Source organism: Pituophis catenifer, unplaced genomic scaffold (genome assembly GCF_029215685.1).
Source record: "Pituophis catenifer annectens isolate HBS135680 unplaced genomic scaffold, rPitCat1.0.hap2 SCAF_13, whole genome shotgun sequence".
Lineage (NCBI taxonomy): Eukaryota > Metazoa > Chordata > Lepidosauria > Squamata > Colubridae > Pituophis > Pituophis catenifer.
Genome location: NW_027256893.1, coordinates 981,387 through 1,001,226, shown reverse-complemented (window position 1 = coordinate 1,001,226; position 19,840 = coordinate 981,387). Strand labels below are relative to the sequence as shown.

General features: G+C 43.2%; 1 protein-coding gene across 1 annotated transcript in view; it reads left to right on the top strand.

The window, feature by feature from the left end:
* FCSK (fucose kinase) overlaps window positions 1-18,924 on the top strand; it is a 39,060-nt gene extending 20,136 nt beyond the window's left edge. Inside the window, 3 exon segments of the mRNA XM_070953179.1 lie at window positions 17,228-17,327; window positions 17,891-18,114; window positions 18,363-18,924. Coding sequence (XP_070809280.1) covers window positions 17,228-17,327; window positions 17,891-18,114; window positions 18,363-18,455 — 417 coding nt within the window. The 3' untranslated portion in view covers window positions 18,456-18,924.
* The last annotated feature ends 916 nt before the right edge of the window (window positions 18,925-19,840 follow it).

Here is a 19,840-nt window from a genome sequence, read left to right as displayed (position 1 = left end):
GTGCTCTGACTTCCGTTTTGTTCTTCTCCCTCCATTAAGATTCCCCAATGCTAATTAGCTGCTATTTCCTCACCGGGACTTCTTTTGAAAATTTTAAAATAGTTCTTTTTTACCTATGAGTTGGCCAATCGCTCACCCAGTACAAATACTCTGTCCAAATCACCACTCCTGCACAAAACTTATTCCAGTTGCCCCATCTTCATGAGGGCCGCAATGGCCGCTGCCTCCGCATTGAAGAGTTTCCTCCGACTTTCCGAGGAACTTTCCTGTTCCTCTTGGTTGTCCGAGGTGCCTCTCCTTCTTCACCGTCCCTACAGGATGGATCTGGTCTGAAGATCTCCTGACAGCGGTTTGTCTGCCTGGATTTTCGCAAGGCTCATCGGAGCCCGCTATTTTCCAGCCGCGATGCTTCCAGTTCCTCCTTTCTGAGTTTTTTTTTTTTATTGTGCTTATTTCACTGCTAGCAAATAGTTCAAAAATGCTTTCTCCTTGAATTTCTTGGGGTCATTTTTCAATGGAAAATATTCTCTTACCCAGATTACACACCACTCACTTTCTCCGCTCCTACACAGTCTTGTGTATTAAGGCTGTCTTCGGCTTCATGACAGCCATGTTTGCTGCTGCTCCTCCTCGTCGTTGGTTGAGGGGGCTTCTCTAGTCAGGGAAGGGAGATGCAGCTGTTACCTGCTAGGGCTGTCCCCCTTTACTTTGCCACCCCTCCAGGCTGGCTATGGTCCCGATTTGGACCCTCCGATAAAGGTCTCACGGAACTCACGGTCCAGGCTTCCGAAGGCGCCGGAAGTACAACTGGAAGTCCAGGTTCACCTTTTGTACATATCCATTCATATATGTACACATGCAGGAAGATATATACACCATTGTGTGTGTGTGTGTGTGTGTGTGTGTGTGTGTGTGTGTGTTGTATTATTTATGTACACTCATGCACGTATACATCCAAGAACCTTTGTTCTGTGTGTGTGTGTAAGGTTAGATAAGTATAGAAAGTGGAATCTAATAGACCTACTCAAAGCCAGCCATGGGAACAGAAGCATTTGTCCCATTTGAAACTTCTCTTCTGTAGCAGGCCATGAAGGACAACTTGGAAGAAAACTTTGGTTTTTACAACAGACATGGTTTTATAAAGGTGTGGAGCTTTTGGTCAGAATTTTCTAATAATCCTTTGGCCAGAGTCTGGATTTTTAAAAAATAGCACCGGAGTGCCAGAATAAGACATTTTGCATCCCGACTTCCGAAGTACCGTCATGCTGGTGCAGTGCAAGGAATTGGAATCTCCACTTCTCCTGCCCGATTTTCCATGTCTGGAAGCCGATAACGGCAACACCGAACCTTGAAGAGGACAGCAAACGAAAGGGGATAGCCCAGAGGTGGTGGAGTGAAAGACAATCCTCCACCAAGGAGGGTGAAGCCCCCTGAATCCAGAGTGGAAGAGACCAGCTGTCAGAGCCAGGTCCGGAGACATGGCGACCCAAATGGAAAATGAGGAAGCAGAATAGTGAGAAGCAACAAGAAGCATCAGTAAGAAGAGTTTTACAAGAGGCAAAATATCCGAAGTGTCTCAATGAAACTGTAGAGGTGGCAGACGGGGGGAAAAAGTGAGTCTCCAAAGAGGAAAAAAGCGGCTCCTTAGCAGTGGGAGTGGAAGAAAGATTGGTGGAGAGTGCAAGTGATTTACGAGCAGTGCTGAGAGAGATAGGATTGTGGATAGTGGATTGTGGATTGGATTGATGAGAAAATCACAAAGAAAAGCTGGAACTGGGATTGTGATTGTGACTGTGACTGTGAGGAGGTACTGAGGGTGTGTGTAGGTGGTGAACAGGTCGGAGAAAAAAGAAAGTAAAGAATAGCCTTTGGAGATAGAGACGGAGGAAGTGACAGTGACTAGGCAAATCGAAAGCTGCCATCTTTAAGTTTGGAGAACAGGAGGAGAAAAAAAATGAACTGTGAAAGAGTGAAGAAGAAAGAACGTTGATTTACAGGAGGAAGACTTATTGACTAGAGATATTAAATCAACCAATATACTGACTGGTAAAGGATTACCATATATTTGTATGAGATTGGAAATTTATAGTTAATCCAATTTTTTCTTTATGTAACTCTGGAACTTGTTAGCTAAGATTTAATATAGATAATACTAAATATTGTTATATAATTTTTACTATATGTGATTCCCCTCCCTTCTTCAACATTTGATGATCCACCCTAATGTCTTAACTTTTCTTTCCTTTTCTTCTAGATATTGTGTAATAATTTAATTAATTCAATAATAGGAAATACATCTATTTTCTCATTGTATAGACCTGAAATTAATTGTGAACTGATATAATTGATAATTGCTATTGCTATTGAAATTCCCGTATTCTATATTGATTTAAGATTAAGAAGAAAGATTAGAAATAGAACTATAGATACAACTTGGGGTAAAACCTTAGATATATATGGTATTATGGAAAACCCTTCTACAAAAAATTAAAATGTCAAATACAGCTACAATTACAAAAACAGTAAAAAAGAACCCCTGTGACAGCTTCACCTGCAGGGCAAAAGTTAATAACAGATATGCCATCTACTGAAAAATTAGGAACAGCAGCAGCTGTGCAGAACATGCAGACCTCTTTGAATATGATTCAAGAGGTCATGATGAAAATGCAGGAAATAATGCAAAAAAATCATGAAGAAATGAAAGGGGATATGGGTGAAGTGAAGGGAGACACAAGAAAATTGGATGACAAAATGGAAAAGATTCAGGAATCAATAGCAAACAATGAGCAAAAAATAAACATAATAGAGGCCAAGGTAGAGAGAACCAAAAAGAAACTGGAAGCTGCAGAAGACTGAGTAGCTGTGGCTCCCGGCATCCCGATATAGTCAGTTGACTCCATCACTGACTATTGGGGGCGAGTCTTTGGCCCCCACAGAAAGGGCTCGCAATCTGGGAGTCCTCCTGGATATGCAGCTGTCCTTGGAGGAACATCTGACAGCTGTAACTAGGGGGACCTTTTGTCAGGTTCACCTGATTCGCCAGTTGCGGCCCTTTCTTGATCAGGATTCCCTGTGCACAGTCACTCATGCCCTCGTCACCTCTCGCCTTGACTACTGCAACGCTCTCTACATGGGGCTCCCCTTGAAGAGCACCCGGAGGCTCCAACTGGTCCAGAATGCAGCAGCGCGGGTAGTGATGGGAGCAGCATGGCGCTCCCATGTAACACCGCTCCTGCGCGAGCTGCACTGGCTCCCAGTGGTCTTCCGGGTGCGCTTCAAGGTGTTGGTTATCACCTTTAAAGTGCTCCATGACATCGGGCCTAGCTATCTTCGAGACCGCCTGCTGCTACCGACGACCTCCCATCGTCCCGTGCGCTCCCACAGAGAGGGCCTCCTCAGGGTGCCATCAGCCAATCAATGTAGGCTGGTGACTCCCAGGGGGAGGGCCTTCTCTGTGGGGGCACCTACCCTCTGGAATCAGTTGCCCCCAGAGATAAGGAGAATCCAAGACCTTAGTGACTTCCGCCGTGCCCTTAAAACCCACTTTTTCCAGCAAGCTGGGCTGGCTTAAGAAGAAATTTTAAATGTTTTAATTGGTTTGTATTTTTAATTTTGGGCCAAATTTATATATATTTTAATTGTTTTTAATATTTGTATTTCATGTTTTTTAATTCTGGCTGTACACCGCCCTGAGTCCTCAGGGAGAAGGGCGGTATATAAATTTAAAAATAAATAAATAAATAAATAAATAAATAAATAAATAAATAAATTAGGGAATAGTATTGACGAGGCTTACTAAATTTATACAAATTATGTGAAACGACATAACTATCACGTGAAATTCATGTCAGATTCACAAAGAAATCAATTCGTGACGAAATTTACAGAAAGACAAGGGAAGACAAACTGATGTTTAAAGGGAAGGAGATCATAATATTAAAACAATTACCCAAAAGAATTCGTGAGCAACGGAGGAATTATCAATTCCTTTCTGCTAAATTGACTAATCATAGAATCATGTTCCGATGGTTAATATCAGAGGGCATGTTAATATCCTGGGAAGATAAAAAAATAAGAATAGATACGGTAGAAAAGGCTCAGGAATTCAGTGAACAAAACTTTGGAGAGGAATTAGAAAGTAGAGAGGAATTAGAATCCAAAAGTCAAGAAGAAAACGAATCAAATCGAGGATAGGAAGAGCAGTTAGAGACCGGAAACCAATACAGAGAGGGTGTAAGAACAAGACAGCAGAGGGGAGTAACACAAAAAAAGGTAAGCAGGAAGGACAAATAAGTAATTTAATGGAGGAAGAGGTGAATTTAATATCAATCAACATAAATGGATCGAATGCACCAATAAAACGAAGACAAACAATTACCAGACTCCAAAAACTGAACATGGAAATAGTATGCCTACAAGAAGTGCACATTCCTAAAGGGAAAAGTGCTTTTTTGGAAGCCCCCAAACGAGAGAAATTATTTGTAGTATTGGCAGAAACAAAAAAAAAGAGGGATAGTAGTTTATATAAAGGAAAGGTTAAATCCCAAACAAATGTATGCAGATAATGAGGGAAGGACACTAATGATTGAAATCTCAATAAAACAAAAAAGAATATTACTTGTAGTCATTTAGGCACCCAACACACATCAGAGAGAATACTATAATAAGTTACACAGAAAACTAATAGAATTAGAAGTAAATAACCTGTGTATAATAGGTGACTTCTATGCGGTGGCAGACCCTAAAAAAGACTACAAAACTGGAAAAAAGAAAAAGCATGAAAGGAAAATATTACCACCAGCATTTTTTGAATTGGCCCAGGAATTTAACTTAAAAGATATATGGAGAGAAATTAACCCACAAAAAAAGCAATATACCTTCTTCTCTAACCCCCAAAAATCATGGTCAAGGATAGACATGGCGTGGATGGACCCAGAAACAGGGAAAGACATTGCGGAAATAGAAATTGAAGCCAACTCCTGGGCAGACCACAATCCATTAAAAATTAGTTGGAAAGGAGAAGTCAGGAGGAGAGGGAGATGGACCATGAACCAAAGGATAGTGAAAGAGAAGAATTTTATTCAATACTCAAAAAAAGAATTAGGCCTGTTTTTAAAGGAAAATTGGAATGAAGAAACTACAACTCAAAACTTATGGGATACAACAAAAGCTTATATAAGAGGTTTATTGATAGCATACACAATAAGGAAAAATAGAAATAAAAACAACTGGCAGAGCTCCAAGGAAAATTAGAAAAGCAGAATTTAAATTACAGAAAGAACCCCAAAACCAAGAAATCAAAGTAGAAAAAAAGTTAATTAAACACAAATTAAATTAATAACCCAAGAAGAAGTAGCACAAAAAATTAGAGCAACTAAACAAAATTACTTTGAAAATGCCAATAAGCCCGGAAGACGGTTGACTTATAAATTAAAAAAAGAAAAGGAAAAGAAATTAATTAGAGAATGAGGATGGAATGGTGCATCTACAGGAAGAAAAAAAGAAAAGTATAGCTATTTTCAAAAACTATACAGTTTTTGAAACTGTAAAAAATTGAAGAGGAGAATATTCAAAGATACCTCAGGGCAGGGGCGGGGGGGGTGGCGGTTATTATAAAGGAAAGTCTTGATCCGAGGGAGACCACTGTTCCACAGATAGCCGGATGTGAGTCCCTTTTTGTGAAGTGGGGTCGTGGAGTACAGATGGGCTTCTTGATCATGTACCTGGCTCCCTGCCGCGTGGCAACGGCCCTGCTCGAGCTGCTCAACGTCATAGCTGAGGTGGCGGTTGGTACCCCCAGACATGGGGGATTTCAACCTGCCATCTGTCGGCGAAACGTCTGAGGTGGCTCGAGAGTTCATGGATTCCATGACGGCCATGGACCTTACTCAGTTAATTCATGACCCTACTCACAAGGGTGGACACACTCTGGACTTAGTTTTTGTCTCTGGTCAGTGGTCGAGTGGCCTTGATACAGGGGATATAGTCATCGAACCCTTGTCATGGTCTGACCACTCGCTCCTTCGACTGGACTTTCTAACCGCTGCACCCCGCCGCAGGGAGGTGGGACCGACCAGGTAGTTCCGCCCCAGGTGCTTGATGGATCCTGATAGGTTCCAGATGGAGCTTGGGCCATTTTCTGAGACTCTGGCTCATGACTCGGCTGAGGACCTGGTGGCCGCCTAGGATAGTGCGGCTGCCGGGGCCTTGGACCGTGTCGTGCCTTTGCGGCCTCTGACCCGGCACCGAACTCACCTAGCTCCTTGGTTCTCCGAGGAGCTTAGGGAGATGAAGCGCCGGAAAATACGCCTGGAGAGTAGTTGGAGGACCAGCCGCTCCGAATCCGACCGAACACTGGTGAGGTCTCATATTAAGACCTACCTAGTGGCGATAAAAGCTGCGAAATCTAGCTATTTTGCCGCTCTTATTGCATCATCAGATAACCGCCTGGCCGCCCTGTTTAGGGTGACCCGCTCCCTCCTCCACCTGGAAGTGCGGGATGACCCCTTGCAGGGCCGAGCTGAGGACTTTGTGCAGTATCTGTATGACAAAATCGCTCAGATTCGGGAAGGGCTGGCCTCTGACTGGGTATGTCCAGACGGGATGACTGAGGCAGGTCTTGAGAGTGTTATCTGGGGGGAGTTCGATCCTGTGGCTCCCAAGGACATGGACAGTGTCCTGGGACGGCTGAACACGACCACATGTTTATTGGACCCGTGTCCCTCCTGGTTGGTACTGGCTTCCTGGGAGGTGACACGAGGCTGGCTCCAGAAGATTAACGCTTCTTTGAGTGAGGGGGTCCTGCCGGCTGCTTTGAAAGAAGCGGTTGTGAGGCCCCTCCTCAAGAAGCCCTCTCTGGATCCGGCTGTTTTGGCTAACTATCGTCCAGTCTCCAACCTTCGCTTCGTTGTGAAGGTTGTTGAGAGTGTGGTAGCGCAACAGCTTCCCCGGTACCTGGATGAAGCTGTCTATCTAGACCCGCTCCAGTCTGGCTTCCGGCCTGGGCACAGCACGGAAACGGCATTGGTCGCGTTGGTGGATGATCTCTGGAGGGCTCGGGATAGGGGTTGCTCCTCTATCCTGGTCCTGTTAGACCTCTCAGCGGCTTTTGATACCATCGACCATGGTATCATGTTGCACCGGTTGGCGGGGTTGGGGGTGGGGGGCACCGTTCTGCGGTGGTTCTCCTCCTACCTCTCTGACCGGTCGCAATCTGTGTTGACAGGGGGGCGGCCGTCGACCCCGAGGCACCTTGCTTGTGGGGTGCCACAAGGATCGGTCCTCTCGCCCCTTCTGTTCAACATTTATGTAAAGCCGCTGGGTGAGATCATCCATGGCTTCGGGGTGGAGTTCCATCAGTACGCTGATGACACCCAGCTGTACATCTCCACCCCAGGCCACCCCAACAATGCCCTTGAAGTGATGTCCCAGTGCCTGGAGGCCGTGCGGGCCTGGACTCAACCCCTCCAAGACCGAGTGGCTGTGGCTTCCAGCGTCCCGATATAGCCAGCTGACGCCATCGCTGGCTTTTGGGGGCGAATCACTCGCCCCCACGGAGAGGGCTCGTAACTTGGGCGTCCTCCTGGACACTCCTGGCTGTCTTTAGAAGATCATTTGACGGCCGTGGCCAGGGGAGCTTTTTATCAGGTTCGCCTGATACGCCAGTTGCGCCCCTTTCTAGATCGGGACTCCCTACGCACAGTCACTCAGGCACTCGTCACTTCCCGCCTGGACTACTGCAACGCTCTCTACATGGGGCTCCCCCTGGGGTGCACCCGGAGGCTCCAGCTAGTCCAGAACGCGGCCGTGCGGGGAATTATGGGGGCGACGTGCTCCCATGTGACACCTCTCCTGCACGAGCTGCACTGGCTCCCGGTGGTCTTCCGGGTGCGCTTCAAGGTGTTGGTGACCACCTTTAAAGCGCTCCATGGCTTAGGGCCGGGGTACTTACGAGACCGCCTTCTGCCACCAATAGCCTTCCACCGGCCAGTACGCTCGCACAGAGTGGGCCTCCTCAGGGTGCCGTCCGCCAGACAATGTCGGCTGGTGACCCCCAGGGGGAGAGCCTTCTCTGTGGCGGTGCCCACCCTCTGGAACAACCTCCCCCCAGAGATATGTACAATTACAGACCTCCGGATTTTTCGTCGGGCCCTGAAAACCTATTTATTTCAACTAGCTGGGCTGGCTTGAGTTAAATTTTAAATTGATTTTAAATTGGGTTGTTTTAATTTACGGCCAAAATATTTAATTATTTTAAACTGTTTTTAAATTTTGTATGTTCTGTTTTTTACTTTGGCTGTTCACTGCCTTGAGTCCTATTTGGAGAAGGGCGGTATAGAAATGGAAACAAATAAATAAATAAATAAAATAAATACCTTCAAAAAAGGAATCTTCCCAGAATACCATATATAACAAAAGAAATATTAAACGAGGAAATAACGAAACTGGAGATACAAAGAGCAATTCAAAAGCAAAAAAATAATAAGACTCCAGGCCCAGATGGAATTCCTGTTGAATTTTATAAAACATTTCGAGTCATTAGAACAACTGCTATTAGAAACATTTAATGAAGTACTGAAAAAGGCCAAGATACCAGAATCCTGGAGAGAATCATTAATAACTCTTATCCCCAAAAACAATAGTGAACAACAGAAGATACAGAATAATCGGCCAGTCTCGTTTTATAATGCTGATTATAAAATATTTATGGCCATAATAGCGGATAGAATTAAAAATATATTGAACAAAATTATACATTCGGACCAAAATGGATTCCTACCCAACAGATATATAAAAAACAATATAAGAATTATCATCAATGCATTAGAATATTATGAAGCTTACCCCGAAAAACAGATAGCTGTGGTTTTCTTGGATGCACAAAAAGCTTTTGACAACTTAAACTGGGACTTTATGATAAACCAATTAATAAGAATGAATTTTGGAGAAAAATTTATAGACACGATTAGAGCCATATACACTATACAAAGGGCAAAGATAATAATCAATGCGGACCAAAGTTTTGAAATAACTAAAGGAGTAAGACAGGGCTGCCCACTGTCTCCTCTGCTGTTCATTCTGTCTGTGGAGACATTAATGTCCCAAATTAGAGATAATTCGGAAATAAAGGGATTAAAAATTAAGTCATAAGAATATAAGGTCCAAGATTCGCAGATGATCTGGCATTTATTATTGAGGAACCTTTAGAATCTGGACCTTCACTGTCAGCAGTCATGACCTGGTCTGTTTAATAGTTCATAGAATCTGTGGATTCTGGAGATTATGTAGTGCAACCCACTGCCCAGTGCAAGGATGCTCCTTCAGCTTCAATCTAAACAAATGGCTTGTTGGAGAGGTCTTCCTAGTCTGTTTATTATTGATTGCTTTAAACAAATGTATATGGTTACCCAATTCACCCACAGGGGACTTCGGGTGGCTTACAACATTAAAACTCACAACATAAAAATTGTAACTCCGTGCCCTGATGGCAGCAGCAACACACTTGGACAAGCCACTGGATCAGCTCCGTCCCCATTCGTGGTCCCCAGGCCCATTAACAAAGCCAGCAAGGGGAGGGAATTATGCCGCATAGGGAAAGGGCCACCACCAAAAAGGCCTTTTTTCGTGGTCTCACCATCCCTAACAGATGGGACCCACAACATACCCTGTTCTATTGTTGGGTAGCTTTTAGTGTTGAATGTCCAACTAAATCTACCTTGTCATTTAAACTCATTCTTTCTCCTGTTCTCTGGAAAACCCTGAACCACCTGCCCATTTTCTAAATGACAGCCATTCCAATACTTCGGATCAGCTCTCACATCTTCCCTTATCTGGACTAAACACACCAAGAGTCTCCATCTGTGGCTCCTTTTCCTTCCAGGCCCTTCATCACTTCTGAAAGGCTTCCATGAAGGTCCTTTCTACAATAGTCCCCAAGACTGAGGGTGTTTAAATTTTAGGGCCAAATATTCTGACCGGTGCCTGATCTCTTGCTCGACTCCATCTTTCCGTGGCCCTTGTATACCAGTTTTATCTTGCAACCTATCTAGACTTTTCACATATTTTCCCCCCTCCCCCCCAATCCCTGCCATGATCCAAACCCAAACATTTCACTTTCCTCGCACAGAGGGTGGGCTTAGTGTTTCTCCCCACTGAAGTTTCAACTTGCAGATCTTGCCTGTTATTCCAGGATTTCAAAATCTGAGGGTTTTGCTATTCTCCCTGGATTGCCTGCAAACTTCATAATCTAGTTTTTTGATTTTCTCATCATTCAGGTGAAGTCTTGCAAGCCACTTGATCCCTCTTTCCCACGGAGGCACTGACGTCCATTCACAGGATTGGCTGCTCAATCAGTGAATGACGGCCTGTCCAGCCCAGCTTCTTTTGCCTTCTTTTTTTTTTTTTATTGAAAAAGTTTTACAATTACATTTTCTCCCCATTTCCCCCCCCAACCCTCCCTAACCCTCCCTAACCCCCCCAGCCCACCCCTCCCCCCCGGACTTCCATAGAATATAACCCAAATCAAAATCCCCTTTTTATAAAACTTGAACCCCTCCATCCCCCATATATTTTTTCCCCATCTTCACAAAATTCAAATATTTCTATCTTTATATCAGTTAAAAGCTATCTGATACTTCCTAGTTTGATATTTGTTTTGCACATAATCTATCCACTTTTTCCACTCCCATTCATAAGTCTCTTGTGAGCGATCTTTTAGATATGCTGAAATCTTCGCCATCTCTGCAAAGCTGGCCATCTTCAAAGTCCATTCCTCAATAGTGGGCATAACTTCATTTTTCCAGTATTGACCTATCAGTAATCTCATTGCTGTTATCATATACAATATCAACTTTGTTTCACCCAATGTAAAACCCTTAACTATACCCAATAAAAACAATTGTGGAGAAAATTGATTTTTTTTCTTCAAAACATTCTGCATGACCCACCAAATTTTTATCCCAAAAGCCTTCACTTTCTTACAGGTCCACCACACATGATAATATGTAGCATCTAAGCAGTCACATCTCCAACATTTTGGTTGAACATTAGGGTACATGCGCGACAATTTCTTAGGATCTAAATGCCATCTATAAAACATTTTATAAAAATTTTCCCTCAAATTCTGCGACTGTGTAAATTTAACATTCTGAACCCAAATTTTTTCCCATGTTTCCAACATCACTGGTTCTGCAAAATTTTGTGCCCACTTAATCATGCAATCTTTAACCAATTCAGTTTCTGAATCCCTTTCTAGCAAAACATTGTAAAGCCTTTTAATATGCATTGGACCTTTCTCTTTTATATGTCTAACCAATTCTTCCTCATGCAACATTATACCAATTTTTTGGTCCTCTTTCCATCTCAATTGAAATTGATTATACTGTAACCAAGTTAGATTAATCCCTTCATCCAACAGTGTTTCTAATGTCTTCAGTTGCCATCTGCCCGCATCTGTAAAAAGAACTTCTTTATATAAACCCCCCCCGAGTGACATTATATTTGTATTCCACATAATATGACCAAGATCCAGCCATAGCGGTATTTTGTAATCCCATTTGAGTCGGTGCTTCTTCCAAACTCTCATCAAAGAGTCTCTGAGTATATGGCTTTTGAATACTTTATCCACTTTGTTTTCATAAAATAAGTAAGCATGCCAACCAAATTCAAGATCAAAGCTTTCTATATTCAATATTCCAGTCTTTTTCCTTCCAAACCAATCACTTGCTTGAGTCAAAGCTGCTGCTTCATAATATAATTGTAGGTTTGGAAGTTTAAGACCTCTCCTTTCTGGAACATCTTGCATAATTTTCAATTTCACTCTCGGTTTTTTCTCGTTCCAGACAAACTTATTTAGTCCACTTTGCCATTCTTTCAAATGTTTATCACTTTTAAGCACCGGAATCATTTGAAACAAAAAAAGAAATCTTGGCAAAATGTTCATCTTAACTGCTGCTATTCTTCCGAGTAGAGACAGCTGCAGATTTTTCCAGGTCTCCATATCTTTCTGTACATCTCGCCACAACACCTCATAATTATTTTGAAACAATTTCATATTTGATTCTGCAACCTGAACTCCTAGATATTTAACCTTTGGTACAATCTCAAAACCTGCCCTCCTTTCAAGTTCGTGTTTTCGATCTTGTGTCATATTTTTAACTATCATCTTAGTTTTTTTCTGATTCAGTCTAAATCCTGATACTGTACCATAGTCCTTTATAATGTCTTTCATCTGGATTATTGACTTCATCGGCTGTGTTAGGGTAACAACCAGATCATCTGCAAATGCCCTTATTCTGTAATCCTCTTGCCTTATCACTATTCCTTTCAAGGTACTCGAGTCCCGTATTGTGTTCAACAAGACTTCTAGTGTTAAAATAAATAACAGTGGGGATAACGGACAACCTTGTCTTGTTCCTTTCTCAATATTAAAATCTGTTGTCAGACTTCCATTAATAATAATCTGTGCCTTTTGTTCTTGATAAATTGCTGAAACCGCCTGTATAAATTGATCCCCAAAGTCCATCTTTTTTAAAGTCTTTAATAGAAAATTCCAGTCCACTCTATCAAAGGCCTTCTCCGCATCCAAGAAAACCAGCACTGCAGGGATCTGTTTATTCTTCTCCAGATATTCCAATAAATCTATAACTTGCCTTACATTGTCCTTCATATATCTACCTTCTATAAATCCCGCTTGGTCACCATGAATCACCTCTTGGATAACTGGCATCAACCTGTTGGCTAAAACTTTTGCATATATTTTATAGTCATTGTTCAGAAGAGATATTGGTCTGAAATTCTCAGGTTTTTTAGGACCTATTTGCTCTTTCGGTATCAAAGAGATATAAGCTGTTTTCCATGATGGGGGTATTTTACCCCCTTGTTGTATGTTGCAAAATAAGTCTCTAAGATGTTCAACCATTTCTGCTTGCAAAGTTTTGTAGTACACCGCAGTTAAACCATCCGTTCCAGGAGCTTTAGCTGTTTTCAATTGTTTAATTGCAGCAATAATCTCCTCAGCTGTTATAGGATAATTCATTCTCTCTTTTTGTTGATTGGTAATTTTTGTAACTCTTATTTTCTAAATATTTTTCTATAAGTCCATTCTGCGTGTCATCTTTAGCATATAATTTAGTATAATACTCTACAAAAACTTCTTTAATTAATTTTTGTTGAGAAATTTCCTTCCCTTCAATATCAATACTATCAATAGTCCGTATACTCTGCTTCTTCCTTAGTGTATAAGCCAACCATCTCCCCGGTTTATTAGCATTACAAAATGTATTATGTTTCGCATATTGTAAATTTGTTGCTGTTTTTTCCGCCATAAGCATTTCAAATTGATCTTTCAGAAGTTTTATAGCACCACGTATTCTTTCGTCTGTTGGGTTTTTTATAAGTAACTGTTCTTTATTCTTTATTTCTGTTTCCATTTCAGATCTTTTCTTTTGTCGATTCAATTTATGTTTAGAATTCATATGAATGAGTACCCCTCTCATATACGCTTTACTCGCATCCCACACGATTTCAATAGGGGTACCCTTATTCAAATTCATTTCAGAAAATTCTTTCATCTGTTTTTTAAGTTCTGTTATATTGTTTTCATATCTAAACAAATTTTCATTTAATCTCCATGATCTTCTCTCAGTCTTTCCCATCTCAATTTCTATCCACACTGGGCTATGGTCGGTTAGAGTTCTTGGGAAAATCTTTGTTCTTTTTGTCTTAACAAGTAAATCAGCTGATAATAAAATAAAGTCAATCCTCGAAAAAGATCTGTGTCTATCTGAGAAAAAAGTAAAGTCCAGTTCTTTTGGATTATGTATTCTCCAAATATCTTTTCGTTCCAAATCTTCTTTCATATCAAAAAAAGTCTGTGGTAGTCTAATCCTTGACTTCGCCAAACTCTTTTTATCTATTTTAGAGTCAATTACTCCATTCCAATCTCCCATGATTAAAATAGATCTATAGTCCCATTGCAGTATTTTGGAATGCAAAGTTTTGTAGAAATGATCCTGTTGTTGATTAGGAGCATAAATTCCAATCACTAAAATTTGGCCATTTACTGTGTGCAGTTCAATTGCTATAAACCTACCACCTTCATCTGCTTCTATAATTTTAGCTGACAATCTTTTGTTTATATAGATAACCACACCATTCTTTTTTTCCAGATTTGAAGCTATGAAATGTGTTCCTAATTTTGAGTTTATCAAATATTTTTGATCTTGTGTTCTAACATGAGTTTCTTGTAAGCAAATTATATAATTATTAAATTGTCTCAAATATGTGAATAATTTCTTCCTTTTCTGTGGTGAATTTAATCCATTCACATTCCAAGATAGAAACTTAATTGTCATGTAGACTTTTTTGAAGCGACGAGCAGAATTGCTGAATATCTTCCGAAGTCTTCGGCTTTGCTCCCCCCATGGCTTCACATTCTTGTGTAGTACTCTTGGCTCCCTTCTTATATTGTTGTAATTTGTGTCTTTCCTGTTGTTGCTTTTCTTTAAGTTGCTTAGAAATTGCTCGAGTTACACGCTGATCTTTGGCTTCAGCCATCCGGACTAGGTCCAAAGCCACATCTCTTGTAGTCACAATCGGAGAGGGCTCTAACGGGTTCCTCCAGAAAACCTCCTGTAGCACCCTGCATTTCCGCTGCCTCTGATTCCACCTGCTTAAGCTGCTCTTCCATCTCTTGCTGAAGTTGCTTCTCCTTGTCACTCTCCTTTATCTCCAACACAGTGGATGTATGTGGGGATGGTGAGCTCTCTTTAAGAACAGTAGAATAGAATTGTTCTGCCTTCTCAACAGTGTTCAATCGATATCTTTCTCCATTATACCTCAAAATTATGCCAGTTGGGGCGTCCCACCGAAATGGGATTTGTTGTTTTTTTAATTAATTCACCAAAAATCCAAAATCTTTTCTATCTTTTAACATCTTGGGTGGTAACTCTTTATAGACTCCAATTTGAGCTCCCTCCACTTGTACTGCAGAGAGAAAAGACTTTTGCAAAATATCATTTCTCATTCTTCTGTCTGTAAAATATATCACCGCATCTCTAGGCAATTGTCTTTATCTGGCCACCCACGAATTCACTCTGTAAATTTTATCCATTTTGTAAAAAATCTCTTCAGGGTTGATTTTTAACAACACAGCCAGAGCATCAGCACAAATCTGTCTCAAATCTTGTCTATCGTTTTCTTTAATACCTCTAAGCCTTATGGCGAATTCCATGGACCTGAACTGCATCATCGTAATTTCGTTTTCAACTCTCTGCATTTTATTGTCAGTATCAGAAATTTTATAGTCAGTGTCCTTCATTTTAACATTTATTTCTGATTTAAATTCTTCCAACTTAGCATCCGTTCTAATAATTGCTTCTGACAGACCAGACACCACAGTCATTAATTTATTAGTCACCTTGTCATATTTCTCTTGCACCACCTCTTTAATTTCATTAATCTCCTGCTTAATTTCCTGTTGTGAGTTTTGAAATTTCTCATCCAGAGCCTGAGTAATAAAATCCTTTAAACTTTCAAAGTCAAACTCTTTTTTCTGGCTCTGCTGGCTGGGAGGCTGCTGCTCAGATTTATGTGTGGGGGATCCCTCCCCTGCTGCCTTCCCTTCCTGTTTAGACTTGGAAGCCATTCTGCCACGTAGGCTAGCTTTTCTAAAAAAGGAGATCCTTTTTCCTTTTCCACCACCACAAAGTCCTCTAAAAAATTCCCCCAGGTTTAATCAAATTGGGGATAAGATTTAAATTGAAGCAAGCTCAGACTTATTTTAAAAGAATTTTTCCTCTTTTCTTTTTCCTCCTTGTTACAGACAGCGCTACTTTGTAGATAGTTGAAATAACATTGCAAATCCACTCTCACTTTCAGCTTGTTAACACTGAAGCCGGGCGCCATTTTTCAAGCCGCTTTCACTCACACTTCAACTTTAAATCACAGAAATAATGATACTTGCAATTTCGAAATTTGGAGGTTCAAGTTGTTATCTCCCCCTGGTTATTAGAATTGATTTTGTTTAAATTGAAAGGTTGTTGCTGCCGACTTGTTCTGCGCTAGGCAGAATCGTCCCATGCCGTCCGGAGTCTCAGCGAGTTGAAAGGGAGCCGCGCCTGTTTCCTCCCCAGTAACAGCTGTCTAGGGGTTCACAGGGTCTCAACCTGCTCCTCGCCCACTCTCTTACTCTTCCTCCTTCAGAGTTGGGAATTTTCAAGCCGCTTCTTTGGATCGAAGCGGCTCTACAGGCAGCAGGGCTGGCGGTCCGAAAACGGGACCGTCTTTCGCCGGTGACAGGCAAACCGGAAGTCCCCTTCTTTTGCCTTCTTGATCAAGGTCTCTGGGGGGACCTTTTTGAATGTTTCACTAAAGAAAAGAGATGGCGTCTCTATTGTATTTCCATGGTCAACTAATCTAGTTACTTTAGCAAACAAGATTTGGTCTGACTAAGTGCATTCTGGTTCCTGTCAAGCTGTGCATTCTTCTCTAAACAATGATAACTTCATATTTCATATCTTAACCCCAGGATTTTCAAGAAACAGGTCCAAGTTGACTGATCTGTAGCTACCCCAGTCTTTTTTCTCCTGCACTCTTGATGTTGGAAACAATAACTTGCAGTGCTGCTGTATGCCCACAGCAACCAAGGGGGGCTCCAAGGTGCCACCCACCAGCTATTCTAAACTGAGTGGGCCCTGGAGACTTGAACCCCATCCCTGTCTGACCTCTCCAAGTTGCCCGCCCCCGCTCAGCTGCATTTGAAGCGGAAGCGGACCCAAAGGCGCTGTGCCCTGCCCCTTCCTGAACCTGCCTGTTCAGTTGACGGGGGAAGGTCCACGGCAGCTGATTGCCTCAAACTACCTGACCCTCCTCACATCACCGCCCACAGCACCTGTGGATCGCTGGGGGGGGGGAAGTGGTGGCAGGACTGTTGCCTGCAGCTCAGTGATGGGTTGCCCCCAGTTCGCACTGGTTCTATAGAACCGGTAGTAAAACCGGCAGGAGGCTCCGCCCACCGACCCTGATGTCATCAAAATGCTTCTGCACATGCCCCACTGCGAACTGGTAGTAAAGGTAAGTAGAACCCACCCCTGCTGCAACTGTCCCAAAGCTCAAGAACGTGGACATCGCAAGGCGGAGTGTGCGCCTCTTAGCCCCCCATCAATGCAAAGACACATCTGAAAAGGAAGAGGTTTGTGCTGAAGGGCATTGCCTTGTTTCTCTGCAGGATGTTCTAAGGAACTGGTATGCCAGGCTGCCCACCGTGGTAGAGACTGCCAGTGCTCTGGTGAGCAATGCGGAGGAGTGTGCCCAAGCCCTTAAACAAGGTACCCACACCTGAGATGAAACTGCCAGGAAGGGAGCCGGAAAACTCAGACCAGTCAGGGAATGGCTGGAGGACACCCCGACATTTTGACAGTGGGCGAGTGTCAATGTGCTTGTGGAAGAGACCCTGCCGCATGGTTTGGAGTTTCATAAAGGCTTTGAGGGTTGTCAATTGAGGAATTGCAAAATAAGTGATCCCTTTACCAAATTGGTTAAAAAGCAACAGCTGAAAACAAGGAGGAAGAATAAACTGCCCATACGCAATCCAAAGAGCCATCTTCAGCGAAGGAGGCGGCCGACATCTGGCTGGGGAAGGGAGCCAGGGGAACAACCCATAGATACCCCATTCTCTTAAGAGTCAACACCCAGGAGTTGGATGGTGGCCCTCTTTGTCCCTCCCTCCAGTCTTTATCTCGAAAGGGAGGACAGCCAAGCAGAGTGATCACGGTGTGTCCCAGGCAGGATGCGCAGATCCTAAGATCATAGTGCTGCAGGGGTGCTTGGACGCCTGTTCTCCAGAGAGCAGCTGGGGGGTGCTGCCATCCTCCTCCCCTTCTCCTTCCAGGCAACCTGGCTCTGCTGGGCCAGTGTATGAATCGGTACTGGCTGCAGAAGAAGGAGATGGCCCCTGGCTGCGAGCCTCTGCTGGTCCGGCAGATCATGGAGGTGCTCCAGCCCCACGTCTATGGGCAGAGCCTGGCCGGAGCTGGTGGTGGGGGCTTCCTCTGTCTGGTAACCAAAGAACCCAGGAACCGGGTGGCCTTGCAGGAGATCTTGGCAGAAGCTGCGGTAGGTGAACGCAATCCCTGCATTGGACAGCTCCTCCAAGGAAGAGGAATCCTCTGCAGGCTTGGGAACGATAGGGAGATCAACACAGAAACCTCCTAATGTATGGGGGTGACTGGGTGGAGTGAGGTCAAGGGCTTCCCCCATGGAGGGACAGGAAGACCACTCCCTCCAGCTGCCTGAGAGCCACGAAGGCAGGAATCGCAGATGATGCTCAGCTCAAAGCTTGTTTATCCACATGTCCCTTTCAGGTCCTTGGAAATGTCACCATCCACACTGTGGAAGTGGACCCAGCGGGATTCAAGGTGGAGCTTCTGGGGGACACACATACTTTAGAGGCGTGAAAGAGCAATTCCCTCCTCTGTTGCTCCACCACCACGAAGAGGTTGCAGGAACCAGCTGCAGGGCAGGGATGAAAAACCGGCTATGCTATGTTGCAGATCCCAATCAAGCAAACGGTGGGACGAAGTTCTTGGAAAGAGGTGAAAGCAGCAGGACTGCACCCATTGTATGAGGCAAGCGACATTCAGCCTGGCAAATCTAAGCAGTTTCCACACAAATGGGTCCCCAAAGCAAGCAGTGCACTGGCTGTGAACACCCACAATTATTCATTTGCAATTACAAAATAAAGGTTGCACTGGTTTTCTTAAGAGCTAATGAGGGTCTGGTGCATTTTAAAATTCAAAGTAGCAAATACATTGCTTGTAATTTCAGAAATTGGAGCATACTAGGACGGACACATCATAAACTGAGACCCCCTGAGGCACAGCTGCAACAGGTCCTGTCCCAGCCAAATGGTCAGATGTTGCAGGCAAGAGAAGAGAAAATTACTCTTGTAGTAACCTTTCAAGTGAGGGCCTGGGACCTTGTTTTTTCACTTAGAAAAGTAAAATACAACAAATCCCCCCCCCCTTTTGAATCCGCACCAACAAAAGAAATATTTTAAACGCAGAGCTTCTTCAGAGAAGGGGCTACTAAGACAACAGGCTACATTTAGCTGTGGAAGAAGACACAAAGGGGGATTGATGCAGGGATGAAATGCTCTCAGTTCGGACCGGCTCGGGCGAGTAGGTAGCGATGGTGGCGGGCAGTTCGGAGAACCGATAACAAAATCCCTGCCCCCGCCCCCCATGCCCAGCTGGGCCCCGCGATCATCAGAGCCTTTTTTTCCTTTTAAATGGCTCTGACCAGCCAAGCTCTGACATCCCAGCTGAGTTGCCTGCTAATCAGGCAGCTCAGCTTGGATCGCCAGAGCCATGTAAAAGAAAAAAAGTTTCTTTTTCTCTCCCCCTCCCCCCCAACCTCCAGCTTGCTTACCTTAGTTGCTGATCGCATGATGATCGCAATCCATGCATCAGCAAGCAACTGGATCTCCCTACCTGCAATCAAGCTGATCGGTGAGCAGCTCTATCTGCAACTTTTAAGACTTGTGGACTTCAACTCCCAGCAAAGCTGGCTGAGGAATTCTGGGAGTTGAAGTCCACAAGTCTTAAAGTTGCCAAGGTTGGAGACCCCTGTTCTATTGGGTAAGTATTTTCCCCTTTGGGAGCTTTAAAAAAAATAGTTAATTGGGGTTTTTTTTAGTTGTTCTTTTTTTAGACTTAGCCATTTAAAGTTTAGGAAGTTTTAAATTTAGTTGTTTATATAAAAATAAAAATAAAATATTTGTGCAGCTTTCTGAGATTTAGCGTGTTTCTGTAGTGTTTCACTCTAACTACACAAACACACA